Genomic DNA, 18,371 nt, shown 5'->3' with positions numbered 1-18,371 from the left:
GTTCGTGCCTAATTTCCGTCCAATACATTTTGCGGCGAATTTTGCGACTGATTTTGCGACGGATTTCGCGACGAATTTCGCGACGAATAAAGTTCGTGGCTAATTTGCGACGAATTTTGCGACGGATTTTGCGACGAATTTTGCTACGAAATTTGCGACGAATTTTACCACGAATTTTGCGACGAAATTTGCGACGAAATTTGCGACGAAATTTGCCACGAATTTTGCGACGAATTTTGCCATGAATTTTGCGACGAAATTTGCGACGAAATATTTGCGACGAACTTTACGACGGATAGTGTTCGTGGCTAGTTTACGACGAATTTTGCCACGAATTTTTTGCCACGAATTTTTTTTCCGTCGCAAATTTGCGACGAAAATTGAAATTTTCCGTCCCAAAAATTTGCAACGACCTAGTAGCGACGGAAAAAATTCCGTCGCTAAATTCGTCGCAAAAACGATTTGGGACGGATTTTTGCGATTTTTTCGTCGCAAAATCCGTCGCAAAAAACATGTTTTTTGTAGTGTCGGAAGCAGGAGGTCTCAGGTAATCCGATTCTCGTCTTAGTACACAGTGCGAACATGGTCATTCGGAATTTTGCTTTGCAAGTTTCTAAGGGCTCGAATGATAACCATTCTATTTCAGAATTCAATTTTTCGTCAGAAATAGATTTTTCTATTTCTATTTCATGGATGAGTTTATGAGCCAAAATACACATTTGATAACGACACAAAATTTCTGTTTATGAAATAGAAATTCGTTTGATAACGGCACAAAATTTCTCTCTCCCGAGCGATCGGCGAGCGGGCGGTGGCAGACGACGGAGGATGGCGGCCGGTGGGAGGCGGACGGGGGTGGGTGGCAGGAGGCGGCAGGTGGCAGTAGACAGCGGAGGACCATGGCAAGAGGCGGCCAGCGTCGGGTGGCGGCAGACGGTTGAGGACGGCGGCTGGCATTAGGTTGTGGCTGATATCAGAGGACAGCGGTTGACGGCGGGAGGCGACTGGCATCGGGCGGCGGCAGAGGACGGCAAGAGGTTGCCAACGGGTGGCAGTGGATGGCGGCGACCAATGGTGGGAGGCAGCCAGCGTCAAGCGGCAGCGGAGGATGGCAAATGGCGACCGACGGTGGCAAGTGGCGAAGGACGGTGACGAACCAAGTTGGTGGGCAGCGACGGGAGGCGATGGCGGGCGTCGAATGGGCGGCTGGCTAGTAGCGAGGGCGAGCGATGAGTAGAAATTTTATTTCTCATTTCAGTTCTAGATTTAGAAAAGTAAAAATTTTTACTTTTGATTTCTATTCCAAAGCTATTTTTGGAGTAGAATTTTGTTTCATAAATAGAAAAATGAAATTGCGTTACCAAACGGATTTCTGTTCCAAACCTGTTTCCGGAAATAGAAAAATAGAAAAACAGAGAAACATAATGATTATCATGCGCGCTCCAAGAGTCTCTTACTATTGTTCGTCGGTGACTAGTGGGGTACCAGAAGTTCACTGCCTCGGATGGACTTGCGGTCGTACGAAAAGAGAGAAAATGGCGTTGTATCTTGGTTGTAGGGGAGCCAACAGGTTTACTCAAAGATAGATAAACCGCCCATCTTCAAGAAAAAAGGCGAAGTAGGTGCACCAAGTGCTTGAAGTACTAAAGAACTTGCTTATTTCAAGGCCCTTAAAAGTACTTATTACTTATGATATGAACAGTTTCAACTAAGATGAATGAACTCGCGGAATTCAATATGAAATCCCCTTTTCATTGAGTGATTACCATAAGATACTTTCTAACTAATCGTGAAACTATAATTGTCCCAATCTGTGACGAAATGTTTGTTCGAATAGTAATCACTTTTCACTTCAAACAACTCTGTTATCGCCGCTCCATTATGACATCGGTAACAGTAGAATTGGAATTTTCTTAGGTTCGAACAATCCTGTTATCGCCGCTTCGTTATGGTATCAGTAAGAAGTAGAGTCGGGATTATCTTAGATACCTAAGATCGAGGGAAGATTGCGGAATTTGAGATTAAATCGTGCGTCACTGGACTAGCCACGTCCACGGTGACTCACTCTTCTCCTTAAAGAAAAAGTCAAAGCCCGAAACGCCCCATCTTCCAGATAGATTCGTGGAGCAACAGCAGCTCAACCACGTAGATTTTGCTGAAGTCACTCCCCCTCGTGCATGGATGCCACGTGTCCTCCCATCCCGGAGAACGCAGCTGAGGATCTTACAAAGTGATGAAAGCTGTTTAGGTTGAGTGTAAACAGATGAAACTCAACATGAAATCACATAGTACTTTGTGATAGTGTTGCAGCAAGATCTCTTATTTTCTTTCATATTGCTCAAAGATCGAAGGCTGAGAGCAACCAGCAATGAACTTGGCCTCACCCCGACCTTTCTGGTGACTCTCGCTCTCTCTCGCTCCTTCCTTCTTCTTGGCCTCTTCTCTCTCGACCCTGCAAACAGAAAGCCGGGAAAAAGATCGACAACCATGTCACTGCTCAAGCCCAACCAGCCTCCATCTCGCACCATCGCCATCATCGCGCTGGCGCTCACATTCACCCTCTGCTCGTCGTCGCCGGCAATCCTCCGAGTCACGGAGCACAACCCTCTCCTCACCGCCGAGCGCAGGTTCCAAATCTTCATGCGCAAGTACGACAGGAGCTACTCCACCCGGGAGGAGTACTCGCGCCGCCTTGGGATCTTCGCGGCCAACCTGGCACGGGCCGCGGAGCACCAGGCCCTCGACCCGACCGCCGTCCACGGCGTCACCCCCTTCTCCGACCTCTCCCCTGAGGAGTTCGAGAGCCTCTACACCGGCGTCAGGGGTGGCGGAGGCGGCCTGGGCTCCTCGAACGGCGTGGCCCCGCCGGCAGAGGAGGAGGAGGTGAATGGGTTGCCGGAGAGCTTCGACTGGCGAGAGATGGGAGCTGTCACTGAGGTCAAGACGCAAGTGAGTGTGTTTCCTTTTGGGATATATACACTTGTTATATATCCCCTCATTTATAATTGATTAACAGACTGAGTTGGAGAAAGCTTTGCTAAAGTAGATTTTAAAAAGTGGTGATTAGGTCTTCTATGTAGTAGTAAGATAGAAAATAATTGTCAAATGTTGCCCTTTAATTCGGTTGTCTATGAAGACGCTGGCCCATCAGAGTGTGGGATTAAAAGGCAATTTCAGATTCATGGTCTTGTAGATACAGAACTTGATTGGTATTGTAGTCAATTGATTCTGCTGCAATCTTTTGCAAGAATATGTCAAATCTATTAAATTTCATGTACATCTTTCCGTTTCAATCATCCTGAGTTATATGGAGTTGAACCATTCTTTTTAGTCCCACCACCTATATTATATACAGATCGTATGATTATGGTGACTTTGTTCAGGCTGACCATTTATATGGTGTGATCTTGGAGCAAAAACTTATTTGATAGATGAAAATTTGTAAGCAATAGTTGCTGTGGTGTAGTGGTTATCACGTTAGTCTTACACACTAAAGGTCCCCAGTTCGATCCTGGGCAGCAACATCAATTTGCACAAATTTCTCTCGCCATGTCTTTTTGGTGTTCACTCTTTCCATGTTTTTTGTCCATTTTATGTTGCGTAATGATCATAAACATATGTAATGTGGTAATTGCAGGGCTTGTGTGGTTCATGCTGGGCCTTCAGCACTACAGGAGCTGTTGAAGGAGCCAACTTCATCGCCACTGGGAAGCTTCTCAATCTTAGCGAGCAGCAGCTTGTCGACTGTGATAGCACGGTTAGCTCCTGACTCCAATTAACACAGCCAAATGATGTTAAAGAGAAATTCCGTTAAATCAATCGATTGGTGTTGCTAATTGTACTCGGAATTATTGCTGAAATCCTTACTTCGACTCGTATTTTTGTTGGGATTTTTTTTTCGAAGTGCGATTTGTCAGAGAAGACAGCATGCGACAGCGGCTGCCATGGAGGCCTTATGACGAATGCGTACAGGTACTTGATTGAGGCGGGCGGGTTGGAAGAGGAGAGCTCGTATTCTTACACTGGGAAACGCGGGGAGTGCAAGTTCAAATCGGATCAGATAGCCGTCCGGGTGGTGAATTTTACCACCATCCCTGTCGACGAGGACCAGATAGCAGCACATTTGGTCAAACACGGTCCCCTTGCAGGTTTGGAATTCTGATTTAAGAATCCGTCCATCCTCCTTTTCCTTCCTTTATTCATTATTCATTCACGTTTGCGCTCAAAACATCTGGTCCTGTCTGGTGAAAGATGCAAGGCCTTACGATCTCATAGCTTAATCAAAGGCAAACATCGCACATGGGCCATGCTGTTTGGTGGTATTGGTAGGTTTTTCCATGACTAACAAGGTTCATGTTGATCACAATATGATTAAAATTTCTGGGAAGGTCTTCAAATTTCCTAGGATAATCTTTCTGGTATGGGCTAGGAATTGGCTATATGCTATGTTTGTTTTGAATTATTTCAATTGTTAACTTAACGAAAAACTCAGCTAGGCTTCTGACTTGTTGAATATGCTCTTAAGACGATTATGTGAAAAGCCCGCTACTAATCCGCCTAGTGCCTTATCGAACCGGCATATAAACAGCTTCACTGATGAGCTCTTGGTTTCCGATCGCAGTGGGGCTAAACGCGGTCTTCATGCAAACTTACATCGGGGGAGTCTCGTGCCCGATCATTTGCGGCAAGAGATGGGTCAATCACGGGGTGCTCCTCGTCGGCTACGGAGCGAATGGGTTCTCCATCATCAGGCTCGGCAACAGGCCGTATTGGATCATAAAAAACTCGTGGGGGAATCGCTGGGGAGAGCACGGTTACTACCGGCTCTGCCGTGGGCACGGCATGTGTGGAATGAACACCATGGTTTCGGCTGTTGTTGTAATATGTGCCTCTTCTTTTGACCAGGTCAAAAGACTTAGGCTGAAGGAGAAAAACAAAAAAAAAAAGAAAAGAAAAGAAAAGTCAAAAAGTGAAGATAAAAGGAAGAAGCAGCGGCTGGTCGGGAAAACAGAAGAGAAAAACAGAGGAGAAGAAAAGGAAAAAGGAGAGGAGAAAGGGAAGAAGAGAAAGGGAGGGTTTGTGCGCGCGGTCTCGCCGAGCCGTTCCGACTAAGTAACGCAACGACTAGTAAGTACTCGCAACCCTCGTTAGTCCTATCGGAATAATTTTTCGATTAGGGCTCGGAAATAAGAGTTATGTGGATTTGAGCTGCGTAGTCCAATTTTTGGGTTGTCAAGTCTTAAATATCCATGAAAATGAAAGATTATGGTGTTGTGGGGCTGTGCGTTTTGACGGATATCGATTCGGAGTTACGGTTTGTCCGGAATCAAATTTTGAAGTTGAGAGCATAATCTGAAATTTCGTGAACAGTACTTTCCAGGGCTTTGATTGTTGTTTTTGGGCTGTTGTTTGGGTTGGCTATGTTGGGACATCCATAGTATGCTGGATGGGTTTCGTTTTGACTATAAGAGTGCGCAAAACGGAGTCCGGTGGAGGAAGTTATGGCGCGTGGAAATTTGGCGCGCGAGTTGTTCGTTGTGGTTGGCATTAGATTTTTTCCATTGAGCAAGCCGTCGTAGGCTCGTGGGTGTCGGATTATTGGCTAGTTAGCCTTAGCTTATTCGAGTCGCGCGTTAGGGGTAAGTATTACTCGGTTTTGATTCGTTTTTCCGTATGTTTGATAGGATTTTGGAACCGTCGGCTCAAGTATCACATATGGGTTAGTTGTGGATTACCAGGTGAGGGACATTATATCTTCTATGAATTTACAAATTCATATTTTGATAATGAGATATAATTTTTAATACAAGGAGCATGTTTTCTGCATAAATTGGATCGATCATTTACTACCTTTTGTCGATTGTGAAATGAGTTGAAAAGTCTCGATGACGTTATTGAAATGAAGCTTTTGTGAATGCTTATATTAAAGGTTTTGTGAAGAGGATTAGCCAGGGCTATTCTTGTTGTGAAATGTTTTGTGAAATGGATTTATTGGTGTTGATTATGGATTTCTAGATTGAGTTATAAGTTGCTCTGCTCGTATTACTATGTTGAGAACCCGTTGAGGGGAGTATGCATACTTTGTCGGGATATCCTTGGGCCGAACCGCCGGCTTATAATAGGTGGTAGACCTTGCCAAGAGGATTAAACTTGGTCGCCTTTGTCACGGCGTTAAACTTGACCATAGTTTGATTACGAGCATGAGATTGGTTGATGGATTGACCATCAACGTGTTATGTGATGAGACTAGTCAATGGATAGACCATTGATGATTGGCTATTGTTGTTAAGTGAGTTTTTATTGAGAAATCGATACGAATGACTTTTATTGAAAAGTTATTATACCTTCGAGATATTTTTGGTTATATTGTACATTGAGTTTGAGTTATGAGCTGTGATATTTTTATGCTATTGCACAAGAATTGTTCGACCCACTTAGAAGAAATATGTTACTCATCGAGCAGTAGCTACTCACCCTTATCTTACATACCTTTCGGTTCTTCCGCTGGCCGCAAGTAGGGCGTGAGCGGGCGTTAGTCGGAGGATTTCTTTTTGATTGTGGGATTTTGGGTACGTTGTACATATTGACGTTGAGCTATTGGAATAGTTTTTTGTTGGATTTGTATATATCCTTTTGATGGTTTTAGAAAGCTCTGATGTTTTCGAGTCTTGTTTAAGTTTAGGCTGCGTCCTTTGGGTGAAAGGACGGCCGTGTTACGATCCCGTTTTGGTTGTATTCGGGGTGTGACAGTTGTGACTCAAGCATCGGGCTGAGCTTTTATCTATCTCTCTTTTTACACTTCTCAAGTATCTCCTTTGTTGTATAATCGTATAGATTACGGGTTGGTGACGATGGTGATGAGCGGTATCCCTAACAATATGGAAGTTTCGCAGGTCATGTAACGTGAGAAGGGGAAAGCAAAGCTCGGGTGTTTTCTAATAATTTTACATTAATTGACGGCACGCTGTTCTTCTTATCTTCATAAGGATAACGGATCTAGCTCTGATATCACTTATCCAGAAGACCACTTTCCTATGGGCAACGAAACACTAATTCCCATAAATGACATTTACTTAAATTAACCAGAAGTAACATTTTTTTTTATCACCTACATATTGCAGCGTGATTATGAAATACGTATCGTACTTGGTGCGAGGAATTTACCTAGTCATGTTAACATGTACCGAAACATCTACCACTCGGTTATTTACTTTAGAGCATTGATTAGAAATGAGAAATTAGAACCAACTTAGGAATTTTAAACAAGTTTCGATCGAAAGAAATCAAAACGAGATTATCCGCATTATTGGGTCCCTAGTCCCATCCCGATTCGGAAAACCACGAACCTCCAACTACATAGCTTTTGGACCGACGGCTTTGCTGTTGCTGGCATGATCCCTAGTCTCATCCCGATTCAGCGACAAGAACTCTCTTTCAGAGAGTAGTGGGTTGGTGGCTTTATATAACCGTTGGTCAGCTACAATAACTCTCTCCTGTTGCATTACAGACGTACCGACTAGTGGGATGAGATTTTAAGATGGGTCACTAATTGCATGATAAATGAAAGGATTCTTTTGTTTCTCGTTTGGAAAAATGATGCAAACCGTCTTTGAACTTTGACCCAACGTGCGATATGATCCATGAACTTTTAATTCGTTCAATGTAATCTGTGAACTTTTACTCAATGTGCAATGTGGTCCCTAAACTTTTAATTTGTCCACAAACTTTTGGTATATGTTTAATTAGAAAAATTACCAAAATAGTCCTAAACCTATTGTAATTGTGCCAATTCAGTCATAAATATTTTTTTTGTACCAATTTAGTCATAAATCTTTTGTATTTGTGCCAATTCAGTTCATTCGGCCAATTTTGGCCAGCCGGTGCTGACATGGACGCCGACTGGTGCCGGTCGACGCTAACGTAGCAATTTTAAAATAATTTTCTTTTCGAATTTTTTTTTCCATCTTCTTCTTGGCCAGTCGTTGTCGGACCGGCCAGAGGCTGACGCCGGCGAGTTCAACCTCGCCGGCCACAGGCAAGGCTCGCCCTCGCCGGCACTGGCGAGGGCGAGGTCCAGCCTCGCCATGGCCGGGCAAGCTCGACCTCGCCCAATGACGGTGAGGTCTCACTAGATCTGGGTGGCCTCGCTGTCGCTGGGTGAGGTCGAGCTCACCTGGCCATGGCAAGGCCCACCCTCGCCGTCAGTGGGCAAGGACGAGCCTTGCCACTCGCCCTCGCCAGTGCCGACGAGGGCGAGCCTCGCTCGTGGCCGGCAAGGTTGAACTTGCCGGCATCAGCCTCTGGGCGGTCCGGTGACGACCGGCCAGGGAGAAGATGGAAAAAAAAATTTCGGAAAAAAATAAAAATAAAAAATTGAAAAAAATAAAAAAATATTTAAAAATTACCACATCAGCATCGGTCGGTGTTCACATCAGCATCGGTCGGCCAAAATTGGCTGAATGGACTAAATTGGCACAAATACAAAAGGTTTATGATTGAATTGGCACAAAAAAGGTTTAGGACTGAATTGGCACAATTGCAATAGGTTTAAGCCTGTTTTGGTAATTTTCCCTGTTCAATTTAGTCCTTGAACTATATGAAAATGTTCAATGCAATCCTTCTATTAATTCAAGGTCAAGAACTATATTGAATATTTTCATAAAGTTCGGGGACTACATTGATTATGTATCAAAAGTTCAGAAACCACATTAAACAAATTAAAAGTTCAAGGATCACATTGTACATTAGGCCAAAGTTCATGAGCTGTTTATGTTGTTATCCCTTTTCATTTTTAGAAGCGGAGGATTCTCTTTCACATGTTTCAACCGCATCATCCTCCCAAACTCATAGCTAAATTCCCATGCAATGTGTGCGGAATCCACTATAAAACAGTGGCTTGTAGTAATCTCCAGCATTTCCTCGACAACAGCCCAAGCTATTCTTTAGTTATCCCCTTCACCATTACAGACCTTATAACCATCTTCTTGAGACCTTTTAGGACCACAGCAGCTCCAATTTCAGTGGATCTACGACCCCTAAAACATGTGTTTTAGGATTAACTTGTGTTGGAAATAAAAAAGATTTTTCGTAATCCAAGCTCATCTTTAATGGATTCTTGCAATTGTTATCTAGAGACTTGGAGTCTTGAAAATTATTATATAGGAAATTGTGTTTACTTATTGTTGCTTGTTTTCAAGATAGTTTTAATTGTTCTAGTTATCTAAAGGGTCTATAAATATTATGTAATCCTTCAAGAAATATTAGAACATCAATTCCAAATTTTATTATTCCAACAACTTGGCATGCGTACAACAGATTTAGGATTTTTTTGTTAGTTATCCTCTGAATAATGCATAGTGGAAGCCCATAGCTTTGATCACAAATTTATGGAAAATGGATCCAGCTTTAGATATCAAAACAATGTAGAATTGGAAGATTGGCAACTGAGAAAAGAGGGGAGAGTTGGGGAGAAATTTCCAAAGGATAGAAGTATACAGACAGAAGAAATGAAACTCTATATTTGATTAATATCCAATCACGACAAGAAGCTAATTAGAAAAGTTGCAAAGACAGCATTTAAAACGTTATCGGCAATTAGACCCTAATTCTAATAAATAACATTTTCCCAACTTAGGAGCCTAACTAGTCTTGTTCATATAACACAGATATATTCACCATTGGATTATTTACTTTAGAGCATTGATTAGAAATGAGAAAATAGGACCAACTTAGGAACCCTAGACATGCTTTGATTGAAAGAAATAAAAACAAAACTATCCGTAACATTGGGCCCCTAGTCTCATCCTGATTCGGAAAACCACAAACCTACTATGTAGCTTTTGGACAGACGACTTTGCTGGCATGGTTCCAGTGATATAATGCCAAAATCTGATCAATTATGGTGCCAAAGTTTTTTCTAGTGCAAACATTTCCTTATTTGGTGTAAGATGACAAACAAGTTGATTGACCGTGGTCTCGTTCTGGTCATTTTTTAGAATGGGATAATAACACAAAAAGTCCCTGAACTTTGACTCAATGTGCAATTTGGTCCATGAACTTTTAATTTGTTCAATATAGTCCCTGAATTTTAGCATAATATTTAATGTGGTCCATGAACTTTTAATTTGTTCAATGTGATCCATGGACTTTTGATACATATTTAATTTAGTCCATAAACTATATGAAAATATTCAATATAGTCCCTGAACTTGAATTAAAGGAAGGACTATATTGACCATTTTCATATAGTTCAATGACTAAATTGAATATATACCAAAAGTTCATAGATGACATTGAACAAATTAAAAGTTCAGGGATCACATTGAACATTAAGCTAAAGTTCGTGGACTATATTGAACGAATTAAAAATTTAAGGTTAAATTACACATTATGTCAAAGTTTAGAGAGTGTTTGTATCATTTTCCCTTTTAGAATTAAAGTTGATTAAGAGGGACAGCCTTTTGAAAGATTCTCGAGTGCTCTCGGTATACGGGAGTTCGGCTCATCAACTTACGTTATTGGATGAGGTGAGAAGCCACCTCATCTAATAGCGCACGTGATTGTGCTCGCATGCATCGGGAGAGCATAAAAGTCATGCTCCGTCTTAATTCTTTGTTTCGCTCTGCAATCATCAAATGCTTTTGAACTGTCTATATTCTCTCTGAGTAAAAGACAATGGTGAGTCAATATGTGAAAACCAAGGGTGACCCAGCTAATTGTGGAGAAAGATGATACCAATCATACAGTCTCGATTAGAAGCTCGTCCAGTGCTTTTCTATTTTAGACAGGCCGCCCCCCCCAATAAAAAAAAAAACCTAGTGAAAAGCTGTAATCCATCCACATGAATTAGAAACGTCTTGCAGGCTCTTTAATACCTTTACATGTGCTTCATATTAAGAATATAGAAGTCTATCCTTACCCAAAAAAAAAAAACCATATGAATTAGACTATAATGCTTAAAAATAAATGTCTTATCTCTGCACACAACTCAAGTGCCAAGGCAATCGCTCGGGGGAGATATACTTTTCCTTTATAACAAGACAACATATTTATGCACGTAGTCGCTTCTCAATATGTTTGGTTTGTTTCACAACAGTAAAAGTACATCAGACAGTCATGTATCTGTAGGACTTCTTAGACTAAAGAAATCTTCTCAACCAAACACAGTCCAGGCCTTTGAATTAACTATCAGTCCTGCTTCCACTAAAGCAAATTACAGCAGTTTGAAGTTCAAAGAGATTTACATTCTCTAGGATCACGCTCCTGGAGGCTCCTCAGAATTGCAAATCACAACCCTAACATTAACAAATGCAGTGTAATCCAAGAATCTCACGACAACAGCTACGAAAGTCTATTCTTGGGTTTAATTGATAATGGCTAACAATTCTCAGGACCTCTTAAACTCGTGAATGCGCATCTATCTCATGCACATCAACCCTCTTTTCAATTTAATATCGTACCTCTCGCTACTTTTTCTCATTTTGTGGAGTGCTTAGGAGTAAGAGTCATAACCCTATCTTTTGATGGAGGAGTCTCCATGAGTTCACCTTTTAAAAATAATTTATTGTTTTTTTTATTGAAGGTAAAACTACAGGAACTGAGTAATCCCAACATTTCTTGAACTTTTTTCTTTTTGGATAAAAAACGTTGACCCCAAAGAATAACGTTGTCGTCTTTGCACGACTGAGAAAAGTAACGTTGTCGTCTTTCATATGAGGAAAAGGTACCAACATCAACGTCATTCCGTAATTACTACATGTGGCCCAAGAGCAGTGGAAGTTTCTACCAATATGATTCACGTTTGATATGATCCATACTTCAACGGTCTTGGTCTTCTCTATTTTTTTCTTCAATCCCTCACGGATGAAGTATTGGTCTATTATTGAACGATCACATCAAATAGTTAAGAGTGACATTTTCAAATGAGCACGATTCATCTCGTGAACTATGTTAATCAACTTCGGATAAGTTATTTATAGACATAATATGCAACACAAAGTGTTTTCAAAGGCTACACATATCGTCCTATGAGTAGAGCCTTATAGATACACGTTAACAAAATAAGGAAAAATTACCAACCCAGTCCTAAATCTATTGAAATTGTGGCAATTCAATCCTAAACTTTTTTTTGCCAATTAAGTCATAAACCTTTCCCATTTGTGCCGATTCAGCCCATCCGACGAGAAAATATTTAGTGGTTTCAAAGTGCCACGTCAATTGCTAACGTGGCGTGCATTTTTTAGTCATGTCCTATAGTAAAATGACATATGTCCGCTGAGTTGAAATAAATAAAAAGACCAAATTCTCCCTTCTTCCTCCTCCATCCTTCTCGAGATGATTAGCAGCAGCAGGAAGGTGACCTTCTACAGCCATGGTCGTCGTCACCTTTGTCGGCATCCCTCGTCCATGGCCAAACAAGCTGTCGTTGCTCACGGACATGGCTCCAGATCTGGCCGAATTTCCAGATTGAGCAACCTCTTACGACGTTGCTCAATGTCGACGACGGCCATGGACAAGTGACACGATGCTTGAATGGGTTCGACCATTGATGGCCATATTTGGAGATTTGGAGAGCGACGTCGAGAAGGTGACAACAGCTATGGACGAGGGACACGATGTTAGATCTGGAGGTTGGAAAAAAATAGAAAAAGACGAAGCCGGAGGGGAGGCTCGGGCTGACCCTCCGTGAGAGATGCCGGAAGGGGTCATCTATCATCATGGCTGCAAGCTTTGCTTGTCCATGGTTCGTGAGGAGCCTCATCCACAGATCTGGCGACCGCAGATTGTCTATGGTCGTGAGTTCTGATGGTGAGCTCCATATCTTGTCCGTAGATGAACGATGTCGACAACAGAAGCTTCTTTGCTTCATTGGAGTTGCAGATCTCTTGCCGGCAGAGCCTGAGTTTTCGCTGTCGTTAGGCTGGGATGGAGGAGAATGAAGGATGGAGGAGGAAGAAGGGAGAATGTGGTCTTTTACTTTTTTATTCCAACTCAGCGAACACATGTTATCTTACCATCAGACATAACTAAAAACGCACGCCATGTCAGCAATTGACGTGGCGCTTTGAAACCACTAAATATTTTCTCCCATCCAATCAATTTTAACCAGAAAATGTTAACATGGACGCCGGCAATCCTACGGGACGTGACCGGTGCTAACGTGGATAATTTTAAATAATATTTTAATATTTTATTTATTTTATTTATTTCTTTTCTTGAGAAAGAAGGGAAGAAAAAAAAAGAGAAAGAAAAGAGAAAAAATGATTAAGAAAGAAAAAAAGAAAAAATATTATTAAAATTTGTCCACGTCAGAGCCGGCCGTGTCACGTAGGACGGATGACGTCCATGTCAACGCCGGCTAGTCAAAATTGGCCAGATGAATTGAATTAGCACAAATACAAAAGGTTTATGACTCAATTGGAAAAAAAAAAGTTTAGGACTGAATTGGTACAATTGCAATAAGGTTTTAGGATTTTTTTGGTAATTTTCCCAACAAAACAATATGCATAATTAGTCGAGTTGAACAAAGAAAAACAAAGAAAAAATGGGAAAAATTCAAAAAATTTAAATAAATTACAAAAATCGTCCAACTCAGATCCAGTCAGCAGCCGGCCATGCTAGGTAGGACGACTAGCATCGACTAGACCACCACGTTCGATCAAAATTGGTCGGATAGACTACATTGAAAAATTATCAAAATGTTTATAACTACATTGGCCAAATTGAAAAGTTCATAACTGAATTGACCGTTGTACAATAGTTTTACGGCTTTTTGAATAATTTTTTCGAAATAATTCTAAGTCAGTGAAAGGAGGTAACTGTAATCAAAAGTATTTTAGCAAAAAAAAAACTGTTATTAAAAGTAGTAACCGGATGAGGCTGTAATTTTTTTTTAAAAAATGGCAATTTTCCTTAGTAGGAAGCAAGTGATTTTGCTTTGTGAGACAACAGTTTTCTTGTGCAGCCAACATCGCTACTCGCTTCGTGGTGGACCAGGAGTGATGGATTCCCCCGTTGACGGTGGTGCGCAAATAAAATCTGCGGCCTTCAATAGAGCCAAAAGACAAATTTTGCTTCACCGAAAGTCAACATGTAAGTCATTTCTCAATTATCACCAATCACCCTTTACAGCCACCAACTGTGTCCTTGGATCTTCCGATAACAAAGCAACGAGAAATTCCTCTCCAACCTCAAGCTACCTCTTATTCATTATTGTGTCACGGTCTAGAGGGTTTTCTAACACAAGGACCGTGACACATCGACGAAGACCCATCAAAACCAACGAGAGATTCCTCTCCAACCTCAAGCTAGCTCTTATTCATGGCTGACAGGTAGGAAAGACCTAGGCATTCCAACGATCCAAGGAAGCCTAAGTCGCCGCAGCAAAAGTCGCCGCACAGGTCGTTCCCAAACTATCGGCCCGTGACACATGGCTGACAGGTAAGAACCCCTCTCTCTCTCTCTCTCTCTCTCTGAGATCATTTTCTTATTCCTTGTTCTCTTGCTTGCCCACAGCGATAACGCCAGATCCACAACCGGAAAAGATGAGGAGGAGCAAGTTGACGAGAGGAAGTATTTCCAGAAGGTGCTTAAAGACGTCGTGGCCCTCAACTCCCTCTTCACGGTCGCAGTCTTCGTCGGCCTCTCCCTCGCCCAGCCGGGCCAAGTTCAGAGCCTCCAGGATGAAACAACTTGCCACCCAGACGCAAAAATACGCAAGCGGCTTGTAGCCTTTGAGATAGCCTCCTTCAGCTGCTTCATCTGCTCTGGCTTCCTCGCCAAGACAGTCATGGTCTTCCTCTACATCGACAAGAATCAGGACAGAGACGCGAAGAACCTGCACCGCCAGTTGAAGTACCTCGTCGGGTTCTATTTGTCAATATACGTGTCCATGGTCGGGTGCCTACTACTGCTCCTGGCCATGGTCGACGTCGTCCAGATCAAGCTCGGCCGGCTCTCGTGCCACAGCAAGTTCACGGTCGGCACTGTATCCGTCATGGTTGGCACCATCGGCCTCAGCCTTGTTATCTACTTCATGTCAGTGACCTACGGCGTGGTGGTCACCTTCAAGGCGGTGGAGAAAGGCAAGGGTGGTCCCGTCTCGAAGGACGACAACAGAGTGTAATGAGGAGAGGCGAGAAGTTCAATAGTAGGACAATCTAAAATATGCAGGAATTATCATGTAACGTATATCTAGTGATATGTGTTTTATTAGATGTAGGTTGTGTAGGGCTTGATATATCGTAAGTCCATGTATGTTATGTTTTAAGTGAAGTAGTTTTTCGATTGTGCATTACATGATTCTTGCGCGTCCTTCGCGTGAGTTTCGATCATCAACATTGATTTTCAAAGTTCGTATGTTAAATGAACGTCCCAACTCTCACAGAGAGTTGCTGAATTGGTTCACTTCTTTAAATGTTCGTGGAAAAAATAGAGCATGCATAGCCCATATAGGGGAAATTTTACTTAAGCAGCTGTGTCACGGAGGATGGCCCGGGTCCACATCAGTGATTTTCAGCCAAAGTTTGGTAGAAGAACTACATTGGTAAATCGCAAAAGGTTTAGGACAAATTAGCCAAATTGAAAGGTTTATTATTGAATTGGGGAAAAATTATCTAAAAATTCCTAAAACCTATTGCATTTTTGTCAATTCAATCTTAAACCTTTCAAGTTTGCCAATTGAGTCCATCCAGCCAATTTTAATCGCCCGGAATTGACGTGGACGTCGGCCAGCACCGGCCGTCCGGTCAACGCTGACATGGCAATTTTTTTAATATTTTAATATTTTATTGAATTTTTTTCCTTTTTTTTCTGGCCTTCTTCCCTTTGGTCAATGAGGCCGACCTTGCCGGCCTATGGTCTCACCCAGCGACGGTGATGTTGGGCGAGGTCGGCCTCGCCTTGGCTGGGCGAGGGAGACCCAAGTGACAGCGAGGCTCGCCCTTGCCAGTGGCCGGCGGGGGCGAGCTTTGCTAGAAGCCGGTGAGGTTGACTTCACCGGCCCTCACCTTTGGCTGGTCTGACGACCGGCCAGAAAAAAAAGAAAAAGAAAAAAAGGAAAAAAAATTGAAAAAAATAAAGTATATATATTTAAAAAATTGCCACGTCAGCTTTGGCTAGACGGTCAGCGTCCACGTCAGCTCCAAGTGGCCAAATTGGCTGGATGGACTCAATTGTCAAGAAGTGAAAATGATTAGGATTCAATTGGCAAACTTGAAAGGTCTATGACTGAATTGGCAAAAGTGCAATAGGTTTAGGACTTTTTGGACAATTTTTCCATTGAATTGGCATCCGTACAATAAGTTAATGACTTTTTTTGGTAATTATCCCCCGAATAATGCATAACGGAAGCACATAGCTTTGATCACAAATTTATGGAAAATGAATCCAGCTTTTGAAATCAAAACAATGTAGAATTGGAAGATTGGCAATTGAGAAGAATGTGAAAAGAACATTGACGAACTAAGATATACTTGTTGATGAAAAGGCTGTTCTATACACATGAATTTGAATACACATAATGTTAGCGGTAGATTTTTAAATAATGATTCAATGGGCCGATGCACTTTCTTCCGCAAGAGGGATCTAAAAAGCAAAAGTGATCTATAAATCACTTAGCATTTACTAAAAAAAGAGCGCGCGAAATCTGCAAGTAATTTTTTACTTAATTTTGATGAGTAATAGTAGGTATATACTAATTTACCGAATTGGTAATCCATTAAAACATAATTATAGGTGAGTCATGTTCAATACCCAATAAATTAAGGGTCGGTCTCCTTACTTTGTTTATCTTGTATATTGGTAAGTCTATCCAGCATTATTCAATTTTATTCAATATAATATATTACAATCTGGAAAATGAATTCGATAAACACATCATCATTTTATTCGACCACCAATTATCACCATTAAAATGCTATAAACAAATTTAATTCATGATAACATTTTAAAGGAAAGCTATTTTGTTTTTTAAAATGATCTGTAACGATACAATTGTTTTCGTTAGATAAGCGAATTATAATTATTAAAGACGAGCAATAGTCTTAAACAGAATCGCATCCATTTGGCGGGAAGCTTTCCATCTATAACATGGAATTAAAGATAAACAGATTGTTGATTATGAAAAACAAAGAAAAAAATTACGTTTTCGACTTAATGTCTTATTTTGTAATATTCCAAAAAAAAGAGGGCAATTAGGAAATTGAAAAAAAAGGGTTAAATTTGGAAGGAAAAACAAGGGAACATTCTGGACATGAACCCAAAAGATCAAGAGAAGGAGGGAATCATGAAACATGCCTTAGTTATTGTAGTTACTTTCACTTTGTCTTAGGGTTACTATTGGCCATTTTTACCTTACCAAAGAGAGAGTATCAAGAGAAAGGGAGAGGAGACAACGACGCCGGAGATCCGAGACTCGATGGAAAATCGACCAATTCGTGGCAGGTTCTCGGACTAACTTAAAAATGAGTTGGTAAGCTAAGAAAAGTTGGTGAAGTTACTATCTCCCTTATCCTGTCTATCACTAAAATATAATAATTATCCGATATTGAGTTAGTGCCCGAGAAAACGTATATTTTCTTTTAAATTGTTTAAATTGTCGTAGCACTTATATAAGGTTCGCCATCATCGACCAAAAACAGCAGCACATACTATATTCAGATGCAATGTAGGATATGATTGTTTGCCTTCAAGAAACCCTATCATCCAAGGTGGAGTTCCACGTCATCAGAAAGGACAAAAAAAAAACAAAGTGAGAAATAAGTGAAGATACTATATTATGAATATGAATATAAATTGATGGTTATAGAATTCCATGTCACGTAATAATGAAATTTGGCCAAACAAAAAATGTCTTCTAAGCTTGTCCACATAATAAAAAGCAATTTGGATAACTGCACAAGCTTGATATGAAGTTCTCCATCGCTTCACCTAACCCCCAAGAGAAGGAAAGACGAGTGGTGGTTGGTGGTGGTGAACGTGACAACAACCCCCCTTTGCTGTCTCTCTCTCTCTTTTAATTAAGACAAACATTGTCGTCTTACAATTACAAATTTCCTGAAGGTTCAACGGCAGCATCAGCTTGGTCCGAGAGTTTGGCGGGTCTTTCTATATTCCTTAGATCTGTCATAAACAATTGTAGAACGAACAAACGATAAAACGATCGTCAGAAACGAGCTAAGTGCCATTGAATATCATAGTTTGGATTTGGAAGTACATTAGGAATGACCTTTATCTACTGTCATTATGTGCGTAGTAGCCCTAGCCCCTAGGAATCGATTATCCAATAATTGCAATATAGATGTACGTGATTTCGATTTCCTTAAAACGACTCTGCACCAACGACAAAAACAACGTCGTCATCTATTATCTGT

General features: G+C 41.3%; 2 protein-coding genes and 1 non-coding gene across 3 annotated transcripts; all 3 read left to right on the top strand.

Moving 5' to 3' along the window:
* Window positions 1-2,250: 2,250 nt before the first annotated feature.
* Window positions 2,251-5,938, top strand: LOC115664908 (probable cysteine protease RD19D). The gene is made up of 6 exons (XM_056313097.1): window positions 2,251-2,949; window positions 3,638-3,757; window positions 3,905-4,148; window positions 4,622-4,905; window positions 5,685-5,738; window positions 5,930-5,938. Exons 1-6 carry the CDS (start codon window positions 2,488-2,490, stop codon window positions 5,936-5,938), a joined length of 1,173 nt encoding a protein of 390 aa, XP_056169072.1. The 5' UTR covers window positions 2,251-2,487.
* On the top strand, window positions 3,452-3,524 carry TRNAV-UAC (transfer RNA valine (anticodon UAC)). Its single transcript has one exon. It is a non-coding gene; the product is annotated as a tRNA-Val (tRNA).
* An 8,336-nt stretch (window positions 5,939-14,274) lies between the features above and the next one.
* Window positions 14,275-15,295, top strand: LOC115665186 (uncharacterized). The gene is made up of 2 exons (XM_056313309.1): window positions 14,275-14,330; window positions 14,515-15,295. The coding sequence occupies exons 1-2, from the start codon at window positions 14,320-14,322 to the stop codon at window positions 15,122-15,124; spliced, it is 621 nt and encodes a 206-aa protein (XP_056169284.1). The 5' UTR covers window positions 14,275-14,319; the 3' UTR covers window positions 15,125-15,295.
* The last annotated feature ends 3,076 nt before the right edge of the window (window positions 15,296-18,371 follow it).

The sequence above is a fragment of the Syzygium oleosum genome, unplaced genomic scaffold (assembly GCF_021117445.2).
Source record: "Syzygium oleosum isolate NSW1041296 unplaced genomic scaffold, Sole_v2.1 Sole_v2.07, whole genome shotgun sequence".
Taxonomy (NCBI): domain Eukaryota; kingdom Viridiplantae; phylum Streptophyta; class Magnoliopsida; order Myrtales; family Myrtaceae; genus Syzygium; species Syzygium oleosum.
This window is presented reverse-complemented; position numbering and strand designations above follow the sequence as displayed.